At 38.2% G+C, this 17,720-nt stretch overlaps 1 protein-coding gene across 2 annotated transcripts in view; it reads right to left on the reverse strand.

Annotated features, from left to right (window-relative positions):
- Positions 1 to 17,720, reverse strand: part of ARHGAP6 (Rho GTPase activating protein 6) — a 285,658-nt gene that overhangs the window by 37,867 nt on the left and 230,071 nt on the right. For both annotated transcript variants that reach the window (XM_075852748.1, XM_075852747.1), the window contains exons 5-9: positions 9,005 to 9,200; positions 7,543 to 7,598; positions 4,790 to 4,940; positions 4,493 to 4,641; positions 3,814 to 3,993 (exon numbers count right to left, since the gene is read on the reverse strand). In XM_075852748.1, the coding sequence (XP_075708863.1) occupies positions 3,814 to 3,993; positions 4,493 to 4,641; positions 4,790 to 4,940; positions 7,543 to 7,598; positions 9,005 to 9,200 (732 nt within the window). The remainder of the gene's footprint in view (positions 1 to 3,813; positions 3,994 to 4,492; positions 4,642 to 4,789; positions 4,941 to 7,542; positions 7,599 to 9,004; positions 9,201 to 17,720) is intronic.

The following is a 17,720-nucleotide window of genomic DNA, read 5'->3' on the forward strand; positions in this document are numbered from 1 at the left end:
CTATATATAGAAACATGAACACATCACACACTATATATACACACATGAACACATCACACACTATATATACACACACGAACACATCAAACACACTAAATACACACACACTATATACACACACACACAAACACCACACACTATATATAGAAACATGAACACATCACACACTATATATACACACATGAACACATCACACATCACACACTATATATACACACATGAACACATCACACACTATATATACACAGCATATACTGTGTTGATGATATGACACCAGCATTTCATTAAATTGTAAGTTTTAAAGTGTAGCTAAACTTTTGACAAACTTCTGACATGTCATAGAGATATGTCAGAAGTTTTGATTGGTGGGGGTCCGAGCACTGAGACCCCCACCAATCGCTAGAACGAAGCAGCTGAAGCGCTCGTGTGAGTGCTCAGCCGCTTCGTGCCTGTTTGGCTATTTCTGGAAATAAATGTATCGGTGTACGGACTCAATAGAAAGTCTATGAGCCCGTACTCCGTTACATTGGCTTTCCGGAAAAAGCCGAACAGACACGAAGCGGCTGAGCGCTCACACAAGCGCTTCAGCTGCTTCGTTCTAGCGATTGGTGGGGGTCTCAGTGCTCGGACCCCCACCAATCAAAACTTCTGACATATCTCTATGACATGTCAGAAGTTTGTCAAAAGTTTAGCTACACTTTAAAACTTACAATTTAGTGATTGGTAGGGGTCTCAGTGCTTGGACCCCCACCAAACCAAACTTCTGACATGTCACTATGACAGAAGTTTGTCAAACGTTTAGCCACACTTTAAATTGTAAGTATTGTAAGTAAATTGTAAGTATTTAGAAAAAAAAAAAGGAAGTTAAAGGATTGGTAGCATTACTATCTAAGAATGTTATAGCATATCTCTAGCATATCTCTAGCATATGCCATGACATTCTGATTTGTAGTTGCCCGATTTCTGAGACCCTCGCTGATCCCAAAAACTAAGGTATAGAGATCCTTAAAGCATATATCTCCTGCACAGTGACATTCCTGGTCACCGCTGGGCAGGGGACTGCAATAGACTACTGAATGGGGATGTGTTGTAGTTCTCTGCACAGCGGGTGCAGTGTGTACAGGGAAAATCTCATTCTGAGGATCGAAGGGGGTCACAGCAGTCAGACCCCACTGATAAATAAATGATGGCATATCCTAACAATTTGCCATCACTTCCAATAGTGGTGAACGCCTTTTAATGAATCAAGGTGGAGGGCTGGCTGGACAATTGTTAAACCATCAAATACTGGATTTTGGAACGAACATCAACAACATGGGTTCGAGCTTTTTATATGTCAGTATTAGAACTGAAATTATAACCTTTGGACTAGAAAAAACAAGGTATGGGCTAATGTTCTGTATAATTCTGTCATTTGATTTTTAATTACTATTCCTTTATGCTCATTTGCAATACTTATCGTATGATGGGAAACAGTAATGTCATTGGCTTCACATCAAAGATACTTGTGTAATGTTTTTCCATTGTTATTATTTCCTGGCTGCAAACATCAGATGGAAAGTAAGGAACGAAGAATTCAGCTAGTTGTGTCAGTAATGTATTGGGTCTTGTCAGAAAACCAGTAAGACCATCAAGTGTAATTTTCAGTACTCTGACTTATAGGCATGCAATGTCCACATAACAAAGTCGGCAATAGTAATAGAAGCAATTTTGTTGAAAGGTAAAAACCTGGTATCTTAGTACAGCTTTTCTCACCATGGTTGACAAATAATTAGCTGTTCAGTAATGTAAATCCATTGCCACTGTCTGTTAGTCTAAATGCTAGGAAATGTAAAGTAGACTTTATGGAATCAACGTTCTCTATTTTGTACCTGAAGTATTGGCTACAACATACATATACAAAAAACAGCAAACTATGCCAGAAAATATATAGAGCTAAACATGTGCCATATTTATTAATGCATTATGGCATGAGAGTTCGACAGTTTCTTGCATGACTAGACAATTGCAATATTGTAAGACATACACTATGTATCCTACAATAATTTCAGTAACATGGTAAGGTTGAAAAATACATATTGTGATGGTTTGGACAGCACAAGGATCTTGTCGGGTGCACGAGTAGGGGCCCAAACCTGATAGTGTATAGAACGAAAGTACTCGACACCCCAATTGGAGTGTAATATTCTCTTTGTTTTGATTTTGCTAGTTAATGTATCTGTGCGACGTTTTGGTCGCCAAAGACCTTCATCAAGCACTTAAAGAGAATGTGTTGCCAGCAAAACATGTTTTTTTTTTTTTAGTTAAACAATTAGTGTGTAGGTGATTAAACATTGTTCTAATTTTTTTTATTTTTTTCACGAGTCAGAAAATATTATAAATTGGATTCAATTGGATTCTAATTTATAATATTTTCCATTGCTGGTCACTAGATGGAGCCATTCCCAAAATTGCAGCATTGCATGTGGTAAAGCAACCACATTGCTTTATGCTGCAAAATTGGGTAAAAATCCCTCCCTCTAGTGAGCTCTCAGAATCGGCGTACATGATAGTGGATGGAACGGGCCCCGTTCGCAGTCCCTATGGGACTGGAGCTGCCGTATTCCATGTCTGTATGTGTCGTTAATCGACACATACAGAAATGGAAAAAAAAATGGCAGCCCCCATAGGGAAGAAAAAGTGTAAAAATAAAAAAAAGTAACACACAAATTAATCCAAACGTTTTTAATAAAGCACTAACATCTTTAACATATAAAAAAAAAAATTGTGGTGACACTGTTCCTTTAAAAGATAAGCTGGGGCGGTAAGCAGTTATGGCGTTATAGTTAAACGGTTGGCTGTGAGTTCGCTGGCTATGTAAATGCCTGTATAATGGCCGTGAGCTGCTTTGGCGCTATGGTATAGCGGCTGGCCGCATAAGGAGTGCTGTTGAAAAAGACATAAGTCCATCTAGTTCAACCTATTCTTCTGCAATGTTGGACCAAAGGAAGGAAAAAAGAAACCATGAGGAAGAAGCCAATTCTCCCTTTCTTAGAGAGAGAATTCCTTCTCGACTCCAAATATGGCAATCAGAATAAATCCCTGGATCAACAATCCATCTCCAGAATCTAGTAACCATAACTTATGTTATTTTTAAACTCTTTTAAGAAATTCAACATCACAACCTTTTCTGGTAAAAAGTTATGGAAACCTATGCAGTAACCTCTCTGCATCGATGGGGTCAATGTTGCTGGATTCCCACCTCGTGCTATGTAACCCTTGTCCTGGACAGTGCTTGGAAGAGTTTAGAAAAATCACTCTTGCTGCATATCTTCATTTCTTCTGCAGGCCCTGTGGCTGGTATTGTTATGGAGGCACAGGGCCTAGCACTGTGGCTGGCAGTGTTAAGTGAGCACTGTGGCTGATACTGTTATGAATGGTGTTATTAAATATGGGTAAACCAGTTATTATATCAACATTATTAATGGTATTTTTATATGGACAAGATGTCGAATACTTTTTTATGTTATTTATATTACCCAATAAGTGAAATTCCCTTTAAAAAGATGGTGTGGAAAGAGCAAATAATCAGTAAAATTATCTTATAAAAAAAAAAAATACCTCACTTCTGGGAATCCTACGTTGTTTTTTCAAACTGATTTTAACTCAAAGCTAAAATATGCAGTGCATGAATATAAACAAATGAATACGCTGTCCGAAGATAATAGTATTCAACCAAAACAATAAAAATGAATTGAATGCTTTATAAAAACTGTCAGGCTTTTATACACAAACCTTATTTTAAATTTAGGGATGACTAAATTATTTTCTTACCATAAAAAGGCTTTCATAATTTTCAATCATCTTCTGTACCACAGAGATAATGGTTGTACTCTCTTCGGCCCTGGCAGTACTTTGAACTGTAAACTCTTTGTCAGACGACTTCTGCTTGTGCAACAAATTAGGCCCAAATATTGTTGCCAGGTTTAATGAAGTCATTTTGTTCCCAGTATTCTAATAAAAATCACATTAGATGAAGTAAAACATGACCAGAATGCACATAACAACATTTTTATGAGCAACCACCTCGTCCAGACTAGCACAGCTTACTGCTTAGGTAAGTAAACAATGCTAAACAGAAATTTATACATTTTGAAAGGTTCCCTTCATATCTGACACATAAAACGGATGACTACACAATGGGTGTCTTTTTATTGTTTAATGCCATCTATATGGACATGCAAATAAGAAACAGTGCAGGGTAAAAAGGCATGAGAGACTTTGATACTGAAGGGTGTTTTTTTTCACTGTGAAATTGCATGGGCTTCTCTTTCCATGTACACAATCTGGGTTCTCACTTGAAACCCTTTTGTACGTATTTCCCAACTGATTATTTATTACTCTATTTTAATACTTCAAACCAATGTTTAGTGGCCATGTGACACATAAAGTAACTTGTATACAAATACATATGGTATTTTTAATAAAAAATATGAAAATAATGTTCTCTCACCTCTTGCCCGTCTTTATCAATTGTGTCTTCTGCATGGCTAGCTACAGTAGACAGGAACTGTAATAGTCTATGTAGAGTATCACAGTTGCAAGGAGGTAGGAGGTAAATGAGAAGCTGCAAAGTTGCCAGCTGATCTTCAAGGTCTAACACTGGAAAGATAGATAAAAACATGGTAAATATGTGCAAATATATGTTGTTGTGATATTTTACTGTATATTTGTATATATATATATATATATATATATATATATATATATATATATACACAATAGAAATATGAAACATATAGAAACATACTTATAGTATGTATAAAAGGTGTATAAAGTTCTCTGGTCAGGAGGGGATCGGGCATATCTCTAAGAAATTCTTTCAACAAGGCAGCAATATCATGGACACTATGTTCCTCTTCTAGAACAACATCAACACCACGGTCAAACTCTTCACGTAGCTAGAAGGAATAATGAAAGTCATGTTAGGTAATTTAACTAACCCTGCACACTACAATATGCAGGAATCTAAATCGGGAAAGACTATTAACAGCAGTCAGCACAGAATCTAGCAGATGAATATAGTGGTCCGCATATACTAATTCTGTCTAAAAGTTAGGCATTGGAAAAATAGATCAGTCAATCACAAAATGTGCCAATTATATCACAGTGGTGCATGCTGCATAATAAATTTGGCACATTTTGTATGACCTGTTAAACACTTTTCACTTCCTTATACCACTTTTGATTTTTATTATTTTGCACCAAAATTTTGTGCCGTTTTTTTGGCGCATTTTTGGTGGACATTGGCACATCTTAAACCAGGTCCTCTTCAGACAAGCCATACCCCTTTTTGGAACACTAGTGTCTAGTGAGATACAATAATCTGAATTGCACCAAACTATGCCAATTTGAACTAATATTTGGCACATTTTTTTGACACTTTCGAGACCCAAACACAGTAGTAAATCTGCACTAGTGTGTCTCACTACTGTCTCACTACTGTCTACCGCCAGTGGTCACCGCCATTTCATTATGACACAATACATGTGAATTGCAATTTGGTAAGATTGTGTGCACGCCAGACCCTTGCAACCTGGCATTTCTATTGTAAAGTGAAATCATCTATATACCAAGGAGTAGGCTTTGGAAGAAGTATAAATATAAACGGGGAGTACTCTTGGAGTAGGCCATTTTAATTATAGCTCCCAAAACCTCAAAAAATATATATATTCCTTTAACTCCTTCCCAACATCCACGGCGCACGTCGGGGGGGGGGGGGGGGAGTATGTAGTGGACCCATGGTTTGAGCCCGCTCTCTACGATGAATGTGTCGGCTGCATCTTACATCTGACACTTCAGTGTAATGAGAGCGATCCCGCTAGATTAACCCCTTAAATGCCGCAGTCAATAGCGACCATGGCATTTAAAAGGTTAAAAACAGGGGGACGGCCGCCTGTAACACTGCAACGGCCCCCCTGCGACGCGATTGCGGGGTGACCATGGTTGGGATGGCAGCCTGGGGGCCTAATGAAGGCCCCCAGGTCTTCATCTTTTTACTCCTATGAAGCCCTGCCTCAACGATCGCTGGTTCAAGTCCCCTAGAGGGACAAGTAAAAAAGTTAAATACAGTAAAAAAATATAATTATATTTAAAAATATTAAAAGTTAAAAAATAACCTTTTCCCATATTCCCCCAAGCACAAAGTAAAAAAAAATAGCTTTTTCCTTGTAAAAGTAGTAAAACATAAAAAAATTATATACATTTAGTATTACCATAATTGCATTGACCGGTAGAATAAAGTTAACATGACATTTTTACCTCACAGTGTACGACGTAACTAGAAAACCCCCCAAAAGATTGAGGAATCGCTGTTTTTTTCCTATTCCACCCCAAAAAATATTTTTTCCCCCAGTTTGCCACTACATTATATGGTACAATAAATGGTGCCAGGAAAATCTACAACTTGTCCCACAAAAGACAAGCCCTCATATGGATATATTGATGGAAAAATAAAAAAGTTATGACTTTTGGAAAGTGCGGAGGAAAAAACAAAAGTGAAAATCGGAAAAATGGCTGTGGCGGGAAGGGGTTAAATTAGGGATTCTATCAGATGCACCAGCAGAACTAAGCTAGTGGGTATGTGAAGGGCAGGTGAATGGCTCTACAGAACCTCTTCTACAAGAATCATGGAACGAGTTAGGTAATTCCAATTAGCTGAGGGGGATGCTCTGTTTTACATACAGAATGCACTAACTTATCCCACCCCCCCCCCCCCATTGGTAGTTAAAGGGGTTTTCCACGCTTCTCTCTTTTATTTAGCCTTCTCATTCATAAAGAATAAAAATTACATGTCAGTTTCTGACATGGCTTTTCTTTGCAATGTACGGGTGTCCTATACATTGTTTGACTTGGAGGAAGAGGGGTGGCTATGTACGCACTTGAGCGCTGCAGTAATGTTTACATGCTCTCCGTTCAGTGGGTGCTGTAGGGAGGGAGGTTTTTTTAAAATACACATTATTAATGAAAAAAATATAATAAATAATAATAATTTTTAAAAAAAGCTCAGAGAAACACTTTTACGGAGCTATTCAGAGAATGCTATTGCACCTACTAGCTTTGTGCTGTTGGGGCATCTTATTTTTGCTGTAATTTAAGAACCGTGTCTGAAGTTATAACTTATCACTATGCTTTATATGCAGTGATATTTTGTTAGTAAAAGAAGAGTCAAAAATTTTCTCTTGAATGGGGCTGAGCTGCTGTACCAGGCACGGCCATATCTACGGTTGTGCCAATGTGCCTGGAAAAACATTGCTGGAGTGCCACTGCTGCCCTTTTATTCTCCTGATTGGTGGGTTTTTTAGTGATCAGAGCCCCACACATAGATCATCAATGTTTATTCTCGGGATACCACTTTCACACATTTTCCTAATTAACTGACTGATAAAATTAAAAATCTTGAAAGAAAAAGATTCCCAACTGTGAACTATGTAAAATGTATTGTATTATTGATTGCAGTGATAAAGCTGAATAAAAGTCATATACATAGTATTAGTACCTTACCTGTCGTACTCTCTTTTTGGAACTTCCCACTCTAAAGATCCCCACTGTCTGTAGACCTACAAGAGAACATTTGGTAATTCTATTTTTAAGGCCTTATTCACATTAACGTATTTCATATCCGTGTGCTGTCCGTTATCACTAAGTACAACACACTGATCCATACAAGTCAATAGAGCTAGTCTCACATCCGTTCTTTTTTTCACGGAACATGTGTGTATTGCTAGAAACTCACAGCATGTCCTATTCTGGTCTGCTTTTTTTTAAAGATTATTATTGATATAAATCAGTACAGAATTTTGCAACTATTTAGATCATTAAGATTTTGAATAGGTTAATGTGTAATATATATATATATATATATATATATATATATATATACATATATATATATATATACATACATATATATATATATATATATATATATATATATATATATATATATATATATATATATATATATATATATATATATCCAAGGACCATTGACTAGTATAACATTGTAACAAAGCTATTGTTAGTCATCGGAGCTGTGGAAAGATAAAAACCCATATGCTTGCCCTCCGGATCCATTGGCAGAAATGAACTTAAACTTTTAGGGCAGCTTGTGGTTTGCAGTACATTGAAAACTCTGTAGGGCAAGAACAGGAAATATTAAATTACCAGTGTCCCTGCTCGTCTACTATCGGAACACTGCCATGGCGAAAGAAGCATTTAAAATGACAGTATCATTCTAGGGAATTTCTATATACATTGAAATTTCTTTAAACTGATATCTGATAATTGAGAATTCTGATATTTCCAGCACAGACGTGAACAATAATGTGGAATTTAAAAAGAGCTGAAAGGAAGACTAAGTAGGGATAACAAATTGAATTAGTCCTATGATGATTTTGGGCTTCACTTCTGAAAGTTCTCTACCTTTACAAGTGAGATTTAGATGTATGTTTCTACGACCATACACTAAAGGCCTCATTCATACCAAATTAAAGGAATTTTACTGTGTATAGTTCCCTAGTACATCTTTAAAATGGCCCCGAAGCAGAAGCTTTGCTTTTATAACTACGGCATACGAGTTGTCAATAGAAATGATGTGCTTATTTTGGGTTTACGTGCTAATTTTATTCTTAGTAATATAATGGCATGAATGCACAGCTTGTAGCTCAACGAAGCAAACTGTTTACAGCTATCTCTATCCCATGAGAACCAACGTGTAGCAAATCAGGCGCTCATGCTACAAACTGTCTACACATAAAAAAAAATCATTTTCAGTTCTGAATTACAATCAATGCTATAAAAATGATCAAATACACATGTATAATGCTAGACTGGGAAGTCACTGGAAATATATGACTGTAACAAAAAATGACAGCTCTTCTGTATATCCATGACTATGGACTGTATTTCACTACTGCACCATTAGTCTCCATGTAACCCCTGGAAACATCAGTCTAACACTTACCATTCTTTTCTAAATGTAGACAGCAGCTGTCCACAAGCCTGGGAACTTGTCTGTAGATAGGGTTCAGACTGAGCTTTTTATCCCTTTCCTTTTCTTTCTTACTTTGAGCTTCGGCTGGCAAAGACAGCTGTAGTGCCTCCAGGAGTCGAGACTGATTGTCATCAAGATCTGTAATAGAGTCCACAGACATTGCACCCTGCAAGACATAAAATCCATCCTTAGGTTATGGCAACAACACCATTTACCGAACTCTTTCATCGATTACCTATTCCATAGATCACATAGTCATGTAATACAACATGAATGTGTAACCTATTTATCTACCTATATCTGTCCATCTATTATCTATCGCTTGTCTATCCATGTATTGTCTATTGCCTATCTATCTTTTTAAACACAAAATAATAGATAACGACAATCAATAATATGTTGACAAGCTCAAACGCTTATCCACTGTCAACTTGGTCGAGCATGCATGTTTATTTCAATAGGGAGGGAAATAAGCCGCTGCTAGACTTATCTCCTGCAGGAACAAATAATCGGCACGTTGAAATATAACATGCCCGATCTCTCTGTCGCCTAACATCTGCAGTCAGAGGATAGTTCGTAGGCCCCTATACACATTAGAATGTCATCTGATCTCGCTTAAATTGGATGACTTTTATCTAATGTGTTTGGCCAGCTTTAGTTTTTCCACACCAACTACTGAATCTTTCTCTGCAGCTTTTATAGGAGACACCTGATAAACCCGAACATATTTTTATCCTCCCGTAAATACTGGCGTAAATACGGGTCCTTGGTCACACGTATTCGACCCGTATTGCACCAGTATTTACGGACCCGTGCCCGTTAATACAGGTACGGTGTCACTAGTATTCCACCCGTATTTACGGGCACGTTTTCGCTGCAAAATTGCACTGCACTAATCGGCAGCCCTTCTCTCTATCAGTGCAGGATAGAGAGAAGGGACTGCCCTTTCCGCAGAAAAAGTAAAAGAAATTCATACTTACCAGGCCGTTGTCTTGGTGACGCGTCCCTCTCTTGACATCCAGTCCGACCTCCCTGGATGACGCGGCAGTCCATGTGACCGCTGCAGCCTGTGATTGGCTGCAGCGGTCACATGGGCTGAAACTTCATCCCGAGAAGCCGGACTGAAGGAAGAAGCAGGGAGTACTGGGTAAGTATGAACTTCTATTTTACACGTTGATTTATATTGTGATCGGAAGTCACTGTACAGGGTGCTGAAAGAGTTACTGCCGATCGTTTAACTCTTTCAGCACCCTGGACAGTGACTATCCACTGACGTCGCCTAGCAACGCTCCCGTAATTACGGGTGCACACACGTAGTCACCCATAATTAGACTTATATGGGCCTGCCCGTGCCGTAATTACGGCCCAAAATAGGACATGTTCTATATTTTTTAATGGCACGGGCACCTTGCCGTAGGCATACGGGGAGGTACCCGTGGCGAATAGAAGACTTTTTAAAAAAACTAGTCAGATACAATTTGCAAGCGGAAACGCAAGATAAGTTGACATGCAGTGGATTTTAAAATACGCAAGGCAGGTCAATTTACGTGCAGAAAAAAACCGCAATGTGTAGATGAGATTTCTTGAAATCTCATTTACATTGCTGGTACTGTATTACTCTGCAGATTTGTGGCACAAAAATATGCGCGGCACATCCACACGTAATATGCATTGTGTGCATTTGGCTTAAATGTGCTCAACTATTTCAATATCTCCTACTTATTTCAGTACAATCTCACTGTGACCAACAATTGACCAAGAGCAGAGTCCTGAACCCCCTAATTCTCAGAACTTGAGAGTATAATTTACATGCTAGACATGTGAATACCTGTTTAAAGAGGAACTGTCACTAATTTATTAATGCCCTATCTCCTAACTAATCTAATAGGTGATATGATACTGATAACTACAGTGTGATTTGTTTTCAAAAACGTATATTATTTGCAAAGTTATGTGAATTTTTATAAATATGCTAATTTGCCTATACTTGCCAAATGGGAGGTAACTCTTTCTTTTCACTCTGGGCGGTTTAATGTTTTCTTTATGATGCTGTCCAATCGTTATACAGCTTCTCCCCATTCCTTGCCCAGCAACACAGTGTGATCATATAGTATACAGCTTCCTTTCCCGATTGTGTTTTCAACTGGCGATACCTCTGGTTGTTTCACAGCTTGAACTGCGATCCTGGTGCCATATGAAAGATTAGAATCTCATCTTTCATATGCCACCAATACTACTGTTCTAGGTGGTCCACACTCCGGGCTGTTTTAAGTGATCCCCTTCCTCCAGTCTTACTCTCTCACACTGTGTGAAGCAGCTTCATGCTGATTTGGACAGTGTCAGAGGATGTGACGTAGCTCCACCTCAAGAGAATCGCTGGTGTTGACACCCACTTGTCATGTATAGGCTCATTTGCATATTTAGAAATAAGCTCATAACTTCTAAAATATTCAATGTTTTAGGGCACAATTTTCACTAGCATTATCAGTGTGACAGCACCTATTAGATTAGCTAAGAGATTGTGCATTACTAAACTAGTGACAGATCCTCTTTAAAGAGGCTCTGTCACCAGATTATCAAATCCCTATCTCCTATTGCATGTGATCGGCGCTGCAATGTACATAATAGTAAAGTTTTTGTTTTTTTAAAACAATCATTTTTGGCCAAGTTATGAGCAATTTTATATTTATGCAAATGAGCCTTTCTAATGGACAACTGGGCGTGTTTTCTCTTATTTCCAACTGGGCGTGTATTGTGTTTGTAACATCTGGGCGTGTTTACTTGTTTTACTAGCTGGGCGTTGTGAATAGAAGGGTATGTCAGCATCATATGTCAGCATCATAGACTTCTATTCACAACGCCCAGCTAGTAAAACAAGTAAACACGCCCAGATGTTACAAACACAATACACGCCCAGTTGGAAATAAGAGAAAACACGCCCAGTTGTCCATTAGAAAGGCTAATTTGCATAAATATAAAATTGCTCATAACTTGGCCAAAAATGATCGTTTAAAAACAAAAACAAACGTTACTATTCTCTACATTGCAGCGCCGATCACATGCAATAGGAGATAGGGATTTGATAATCTGGTGACAGAGTCTCTTTAAGCTTCTAGAATACAGAGCACTCTGCTCTGCCTCATTCCAGCACATCAAGAATGGTGTGCAGCAGGGACACTGGCCAGTCCATGGTACGATATCTATGAAACCTCTATTCTTTTTTCTAGATTCAAAAAATCAATTAACACTTTGAAATAGAAACAAGGCATACACCAGCAATGAATTATATCGCTAACTGGACTGTTCTGCCTAATTACTTTTTACACTTGTGGTTAGAGGTACATGGACTACAATACAAGTCTGTAGTATAGACCCGTTCTGCACTCCTGTCATCTGGTGTATTCTTCTAGAAGATATGTCTGGGGGGGAATATCTTTGTAATATGGCATGCAGCGTCACATGCCACTATTTTGTGTTGTCTAACATATTCTCAAGGATTCCGTGAGAAAAAATATCTGTGTGAAAATCGGAGTTACATTAATATAGGATTCTGTAGGTGTCGTACTTGGAATTTACATCTTACAGATCATGAATTTGGTAATGTGCATGAGGCCTTAATAAGCATCAGACAATCATGTGCTTATAGAGACTCTGATGTTGTATCTTGTATCTTTGTCATTCCTATTTCTTATGGGCTACGAGAACCAGCAAAAAATCTACCTCGATGACTGACATATTATTAACTAAAGTAATAGTTTATTAATAGAGATTGGCGGGTAAATGACAAAATATTGCTAAAAGATTTTAGATGTACTATTCTTATGAATGTGTTTTTAATTTCATAATTTTTTATGTAATACTATGTAGAATAATTTTTAATAATATGCAGAAGGTCATGAATCTGTTAAGTAGCTAAGGAAATGTCTATTTATTAAATCCAGGACTACTGGTCTGGTCCAGGTAATGTCCCAATTTATGAAAAAGTCAAAAGACATATCAGAATTACCTCTTCATTTTAAGAAAGACTAAAGAACAGGTGGAATATGGAAATTACAGTAGGTTTAGATTAAAAATGTATACTTTTTTCTATAGTGTTGATAATGCACATAATGATAATTCTGTAATTCTGACACGGCCTTGTATGAAGCAAGATCATTATGTACCATTAATACCTATAAGTACTGGTTGTACATTATTAATCCAGCCCAACATATGCCCATGTACATATATGTATAATTAAACCACACTTTTATTTACCAGACTATTTTTTGTAAGTCATTTGATGTATTCATCAGTATTGCGCTTTAGGCCATGCTGATAACAGGAAAAAATATATTTCAATGTATTTTTGTTTGAGTGAATTCATTTGTAAACCCTTCCAAACACAGTTCAATGGTAAATAAGGAAGGCGAAGGACTTGATGCGAGTCATCTGCCTTGATTAAGAAAGATAATATTCTCCATAAAATTTTAAGTTCCAAAATATTCACTGTTTCCCACAGCAAGAAGGGATAATCACAAGCAACGCTTTCTTGGCCAAGTTATGTATTTATTTGATCTGGAACTCAGAATAACTTTGTGGTTTGTTTGTGAGGAATTTAAAGGTCCAAGAAACTTGGGATGCGGATGATGACAGGCAAACAATTAACCATAAAAACTGATGTTTGTTCCTGCGTATAAACAGACTGTGAAGTTGTAAAATGTGAATATTTTACAATCTGCAGTAATATCCCTGATTCTGTTACATTGTCATGTGTCATGCAAAGACTAATATTAATAATGTACATGTAATATGAAAATATATGTTTACTTGTTTACACATCTCATCTGAAGATAAGGCCTCTTTCTGCATATGAGACTGAAAAAAAAGCAATCCAGAGACCTTAGCGGTCACGAGCCGTACACCTGCCATCACTATTCAGCAATGGGATCCATGATGCTAGGAAGACAGTACGTGACCGCTGAGGCCTCTGATTGGCTGCGGCGGCTTGTAAGCAAAGGATTGCCAGAGTCAGTGCTGAATCGCCACTGGCAAGAAGAGACGAGTATTGACCCTTTTTTTCTTTGCAACTGATTTTTATAAGTTGGATAACCCCTACAGCACAAACTATAAATAGGTGATGGCTACATATAAATGTAATTGACTTGGAAAACAGTGATAACATTTTTAATAATTTCATAATAATAACTATTTTTCTGTTTTTGTATTACAAGATGGGAGCTGGGTTCTGAGGCTTGCACCCTATCCCTGTAGACAAAGTGCTGCTTTCTTTTTTGTTTTATATATATATATATATATGTACATGAATAAATATCGGAAGAAAGAGGGGAAAATAGTGAGAGAATGAAAGGAATTGTGAAGTCTGTTATTAAAAATGAGCAGAACATCTGACATTTCTCTCTGGTTTCTATCAAGTATGGTAACAATTAAAAGCTGACAACTGCACTACCTCATCAAGTTCTATTATTTTATTGCTTCAATATGCAATGCAAACTGTGAAATAAAGATAAACTCAAGTGGTCATGCCGAAAAACATAGTTTGACTAAATGAGTACATGGTCTGCAGCCAAATCCTGGGCTTATGGCTTATGTGGTAATAAGTAATTTATCATGTTCTATATCGTATTTCCAACAATGCAGGGACAATCCTCCTAGTATGACTTAGTAAGCATTACGTATTTTACATCATGCAATAATCGGAATACGTTTCTCCTATTATGCCATATACTGGGGAACATTTTATGTTGAAAAGAGGTCATAGCTTGAATTTGGTATTGGTTACAATTATAGGAGGCTCTTGAATAGACGCAACCTTATTTCTTAGGCTCTGTTCACATCTGCATTGGGGTCCCGTTCTGACGTTCCATCTGAGGTTTCTGTCAGAACGGGACCCTGAGCAGACACAAACTGACACCAACGGAAACCAGAAGTTTCCGTTTCCATCACCGGATCCGTCGTTTTGCCGGAAGAAATAGCGTAGTTGACTACGCTATTGCTTCTGGCAAAATGACGAATCCGGTGCACAAAAGAAACAAACGGAAACCACGGGCACCGGCTCCGTCACCATTGAAATGAATGGTGATGGAAACGGAAACCTCTGGTTTCCATCGGTGTCAGTTTGTGTCTGCTCAGGTTCCCGTTCTGATGGAAACCTCCGACAGAACATCAGAACGGTACACCAACGCAGATGTGAACAGAGCCTTACCAACAATTTCTCTGGCCAAGTAACTTCCAGACATAATATGAAAGCGAGATTCAATGTGGAAGACAGTTCGACAAAGGTTAAGGCTTCGTTCATATCTGCGCCAGGGTCCCGTTCCGACGTTCCGTCGGAGCTTTCCATCAGTACGGAACCCTGACTGACCCTAGCGCAGATGTGAACCAAGCCCATGGAAAACTTTATCAGCATCCTCTAAGACTGACAACAACAATGTGAAAAGGTATTTGCTTGCTGCATGTCCTCATTTATCGGGGGACAGGCCCTACTTTGGATATAGTGCTGTCAGATTCTGGAATAAAAGATAAACCCTCTTCCCCCTGTGCCTCTATTTTCCTCTTTTCTTTTCCGCTTTTCATTTACGACTCTTTTACTCCATCTAGATATATCCAAACTCTTGGACAGTTTATGGAGATTATATATTTCATAGGCATTGAATGCCAAGTTTTTCTTGCCACGAGTAAACTTAAAAAACGTAATTAAAGGTGTAAGCAACTAACAACTTTTATGTATGCAGATGCTCAACAGAAGTAATGTAAAAAAAAATTTTTTTATGACAGATCCTACATTAAAAAGCACTTTGGTATTATACAATATATGGTGGCGGCACTGTATAGTATTGTTATTTAGGCAACTGAAAGGAAGTGTTATTTGTCCAACGCATGGCACTGTTACTTTGGCACCATACTGGTTGGTGCTTAGAATTAGACAATGTATGGTATGCTTATTTGTAATGATTACTGCGTGACCGTACACCAAATGGTTGTGGCGCAAACAAATTGTACAGCACAGGGCATCATGTAAAATAAAACCGGTTCTGCACAGAATTCTTGAGTTTTCAGGAGTTTTTTCACTTCTTAGATATGTGATCCTGTACATTATCTTATGCACAATGTAGTTCAAGCTGAGAAAAAACTAACTACTGTTTCTTCTAAGTTTACACATAGTAAAAATTATTAAGGTTTAATATTAGTCATTTATGTAATAATGATTAGCTTTTTTTTCTGAGGTACACGTAACGATTATTGCCAAGTCTAAATACATAGAAAAAAAATCAATATAGCCTGCATTAACTTTTTCAGCAGTTTGAGCTATAGAAGCTTTTCTGTGGGATTGGACCAAACCTTCACTCCCCATGTGCATCAATGAGCCTTGGGCACCCATAACCCTGGTGCCAGTTCACCGGTTGTCCTTTCTTGAACCACTTTTGGTAGGTACTAATCACTGTATACCGGAAACATCCCACAACATCTGCCATATTGGAGATACTCTGACCCAGTCGTCTAGCCATTACAATTTGAACCATGTAAATGTCGCTCAGATCTTTACAATTGGCCATTTTTCCTGCTACCTACACATCAACTTCAAGAACTGACCATTCACTTGCTGCCTAATATACCCCACCCCTTGACAGGTGCTATTGTAAGGAGATAATCAATGTTATTTACTTCACTTAGACTTTCTGTAATAAGAATTTTTTCAATAGAGTGATCTAAACCTTAACAAGCAATTTGCAAGAGATTTCCAAGCAAATTTCATTTTACAGTAATCTATGAAGGAAAAAAGTACATTTCATCCCAGCATGTAGATATAAAAAATTATTCGCAAGAATATCGCTTGCCAGGAGCAATTTTGAAGAGATTTTAAAGTTACCCAGTGAATTCCAATGGACAGCGTTTTCATAATGATTTTTGTAAGTATACTCCCCTCACCGCTCCTCTTCGCTTCTGCTCACCGGGTCTCCTCAGGCACACACTGCAGGCCGCGGATCACGCAAGGTCCTGACGCCGAGCAGCGTCAGGGCCTTATATGCGATGCAGCACTCAACATCATGAGTACTATGTCACATATAACGCCCTGATGCTGCTCGGCATCAGTACCTTGTATGCACCGTGGCCCGCAGTGGGAGCCTGAGTAGACTGGAGGGGAGAAGCAAAGAAGAGCGGTGAGGTGAGCACACACGTTTTTACGTTTTTTTGTCTGATATGGAAAGGCAGTGTAGTCTGGTCGGGAAAGGGGGGGAGGTATGGGGTCCAGTATGGCCCTCTGCTTTGCTATGCCCCTCAGAGTAAAGTCCAAGTCAGCTAGGAGCTGGTGTAGAAATCCGCCATAATTTATGCCAGTTTTCTGGCATAAATTATAATGAATTTGTCAGACCGCGGTGGCTCCTTCCCTTTTGTTAAGCCATGCTCCCATTTCCCAAAATTGCCAATGCAAATTGTGTCTTATGACCTTTTGCGACTTTTCTACGCCAGAAAACTAGCATAGAAAGGTTGATAAATTCCCCCAATGTATTTATGTCCGGATTATGTGCTAGATTCCTGGAGATATTATATTTGGTAGGAGCAGAGGGAAAAGTAAATAGAGAAAATCAGGCTCTTTATTATGAGACCTTGAGGAATGTTTGTTGGTAAAACTTGTTATACAAAAAGGAATTAGGCCTCATGCACACGACCATAGCCATGTGCT

The sequence above is a fragment of the Rhinoderma darwinii genome, chromosome 2 (assembly GCF_050947455.1).
Source record: "Rhinoderma darwinii isolate aRhiDar2 chromosome 2, aRhiDar2.hap1, whole genome shotgun sequence".
NCBI lineage: Eukaryota > Metazoa > Chordata > Amphibia > Anura > Rhinodermatidae > Rhinoderma > Rhinoderma darwinii.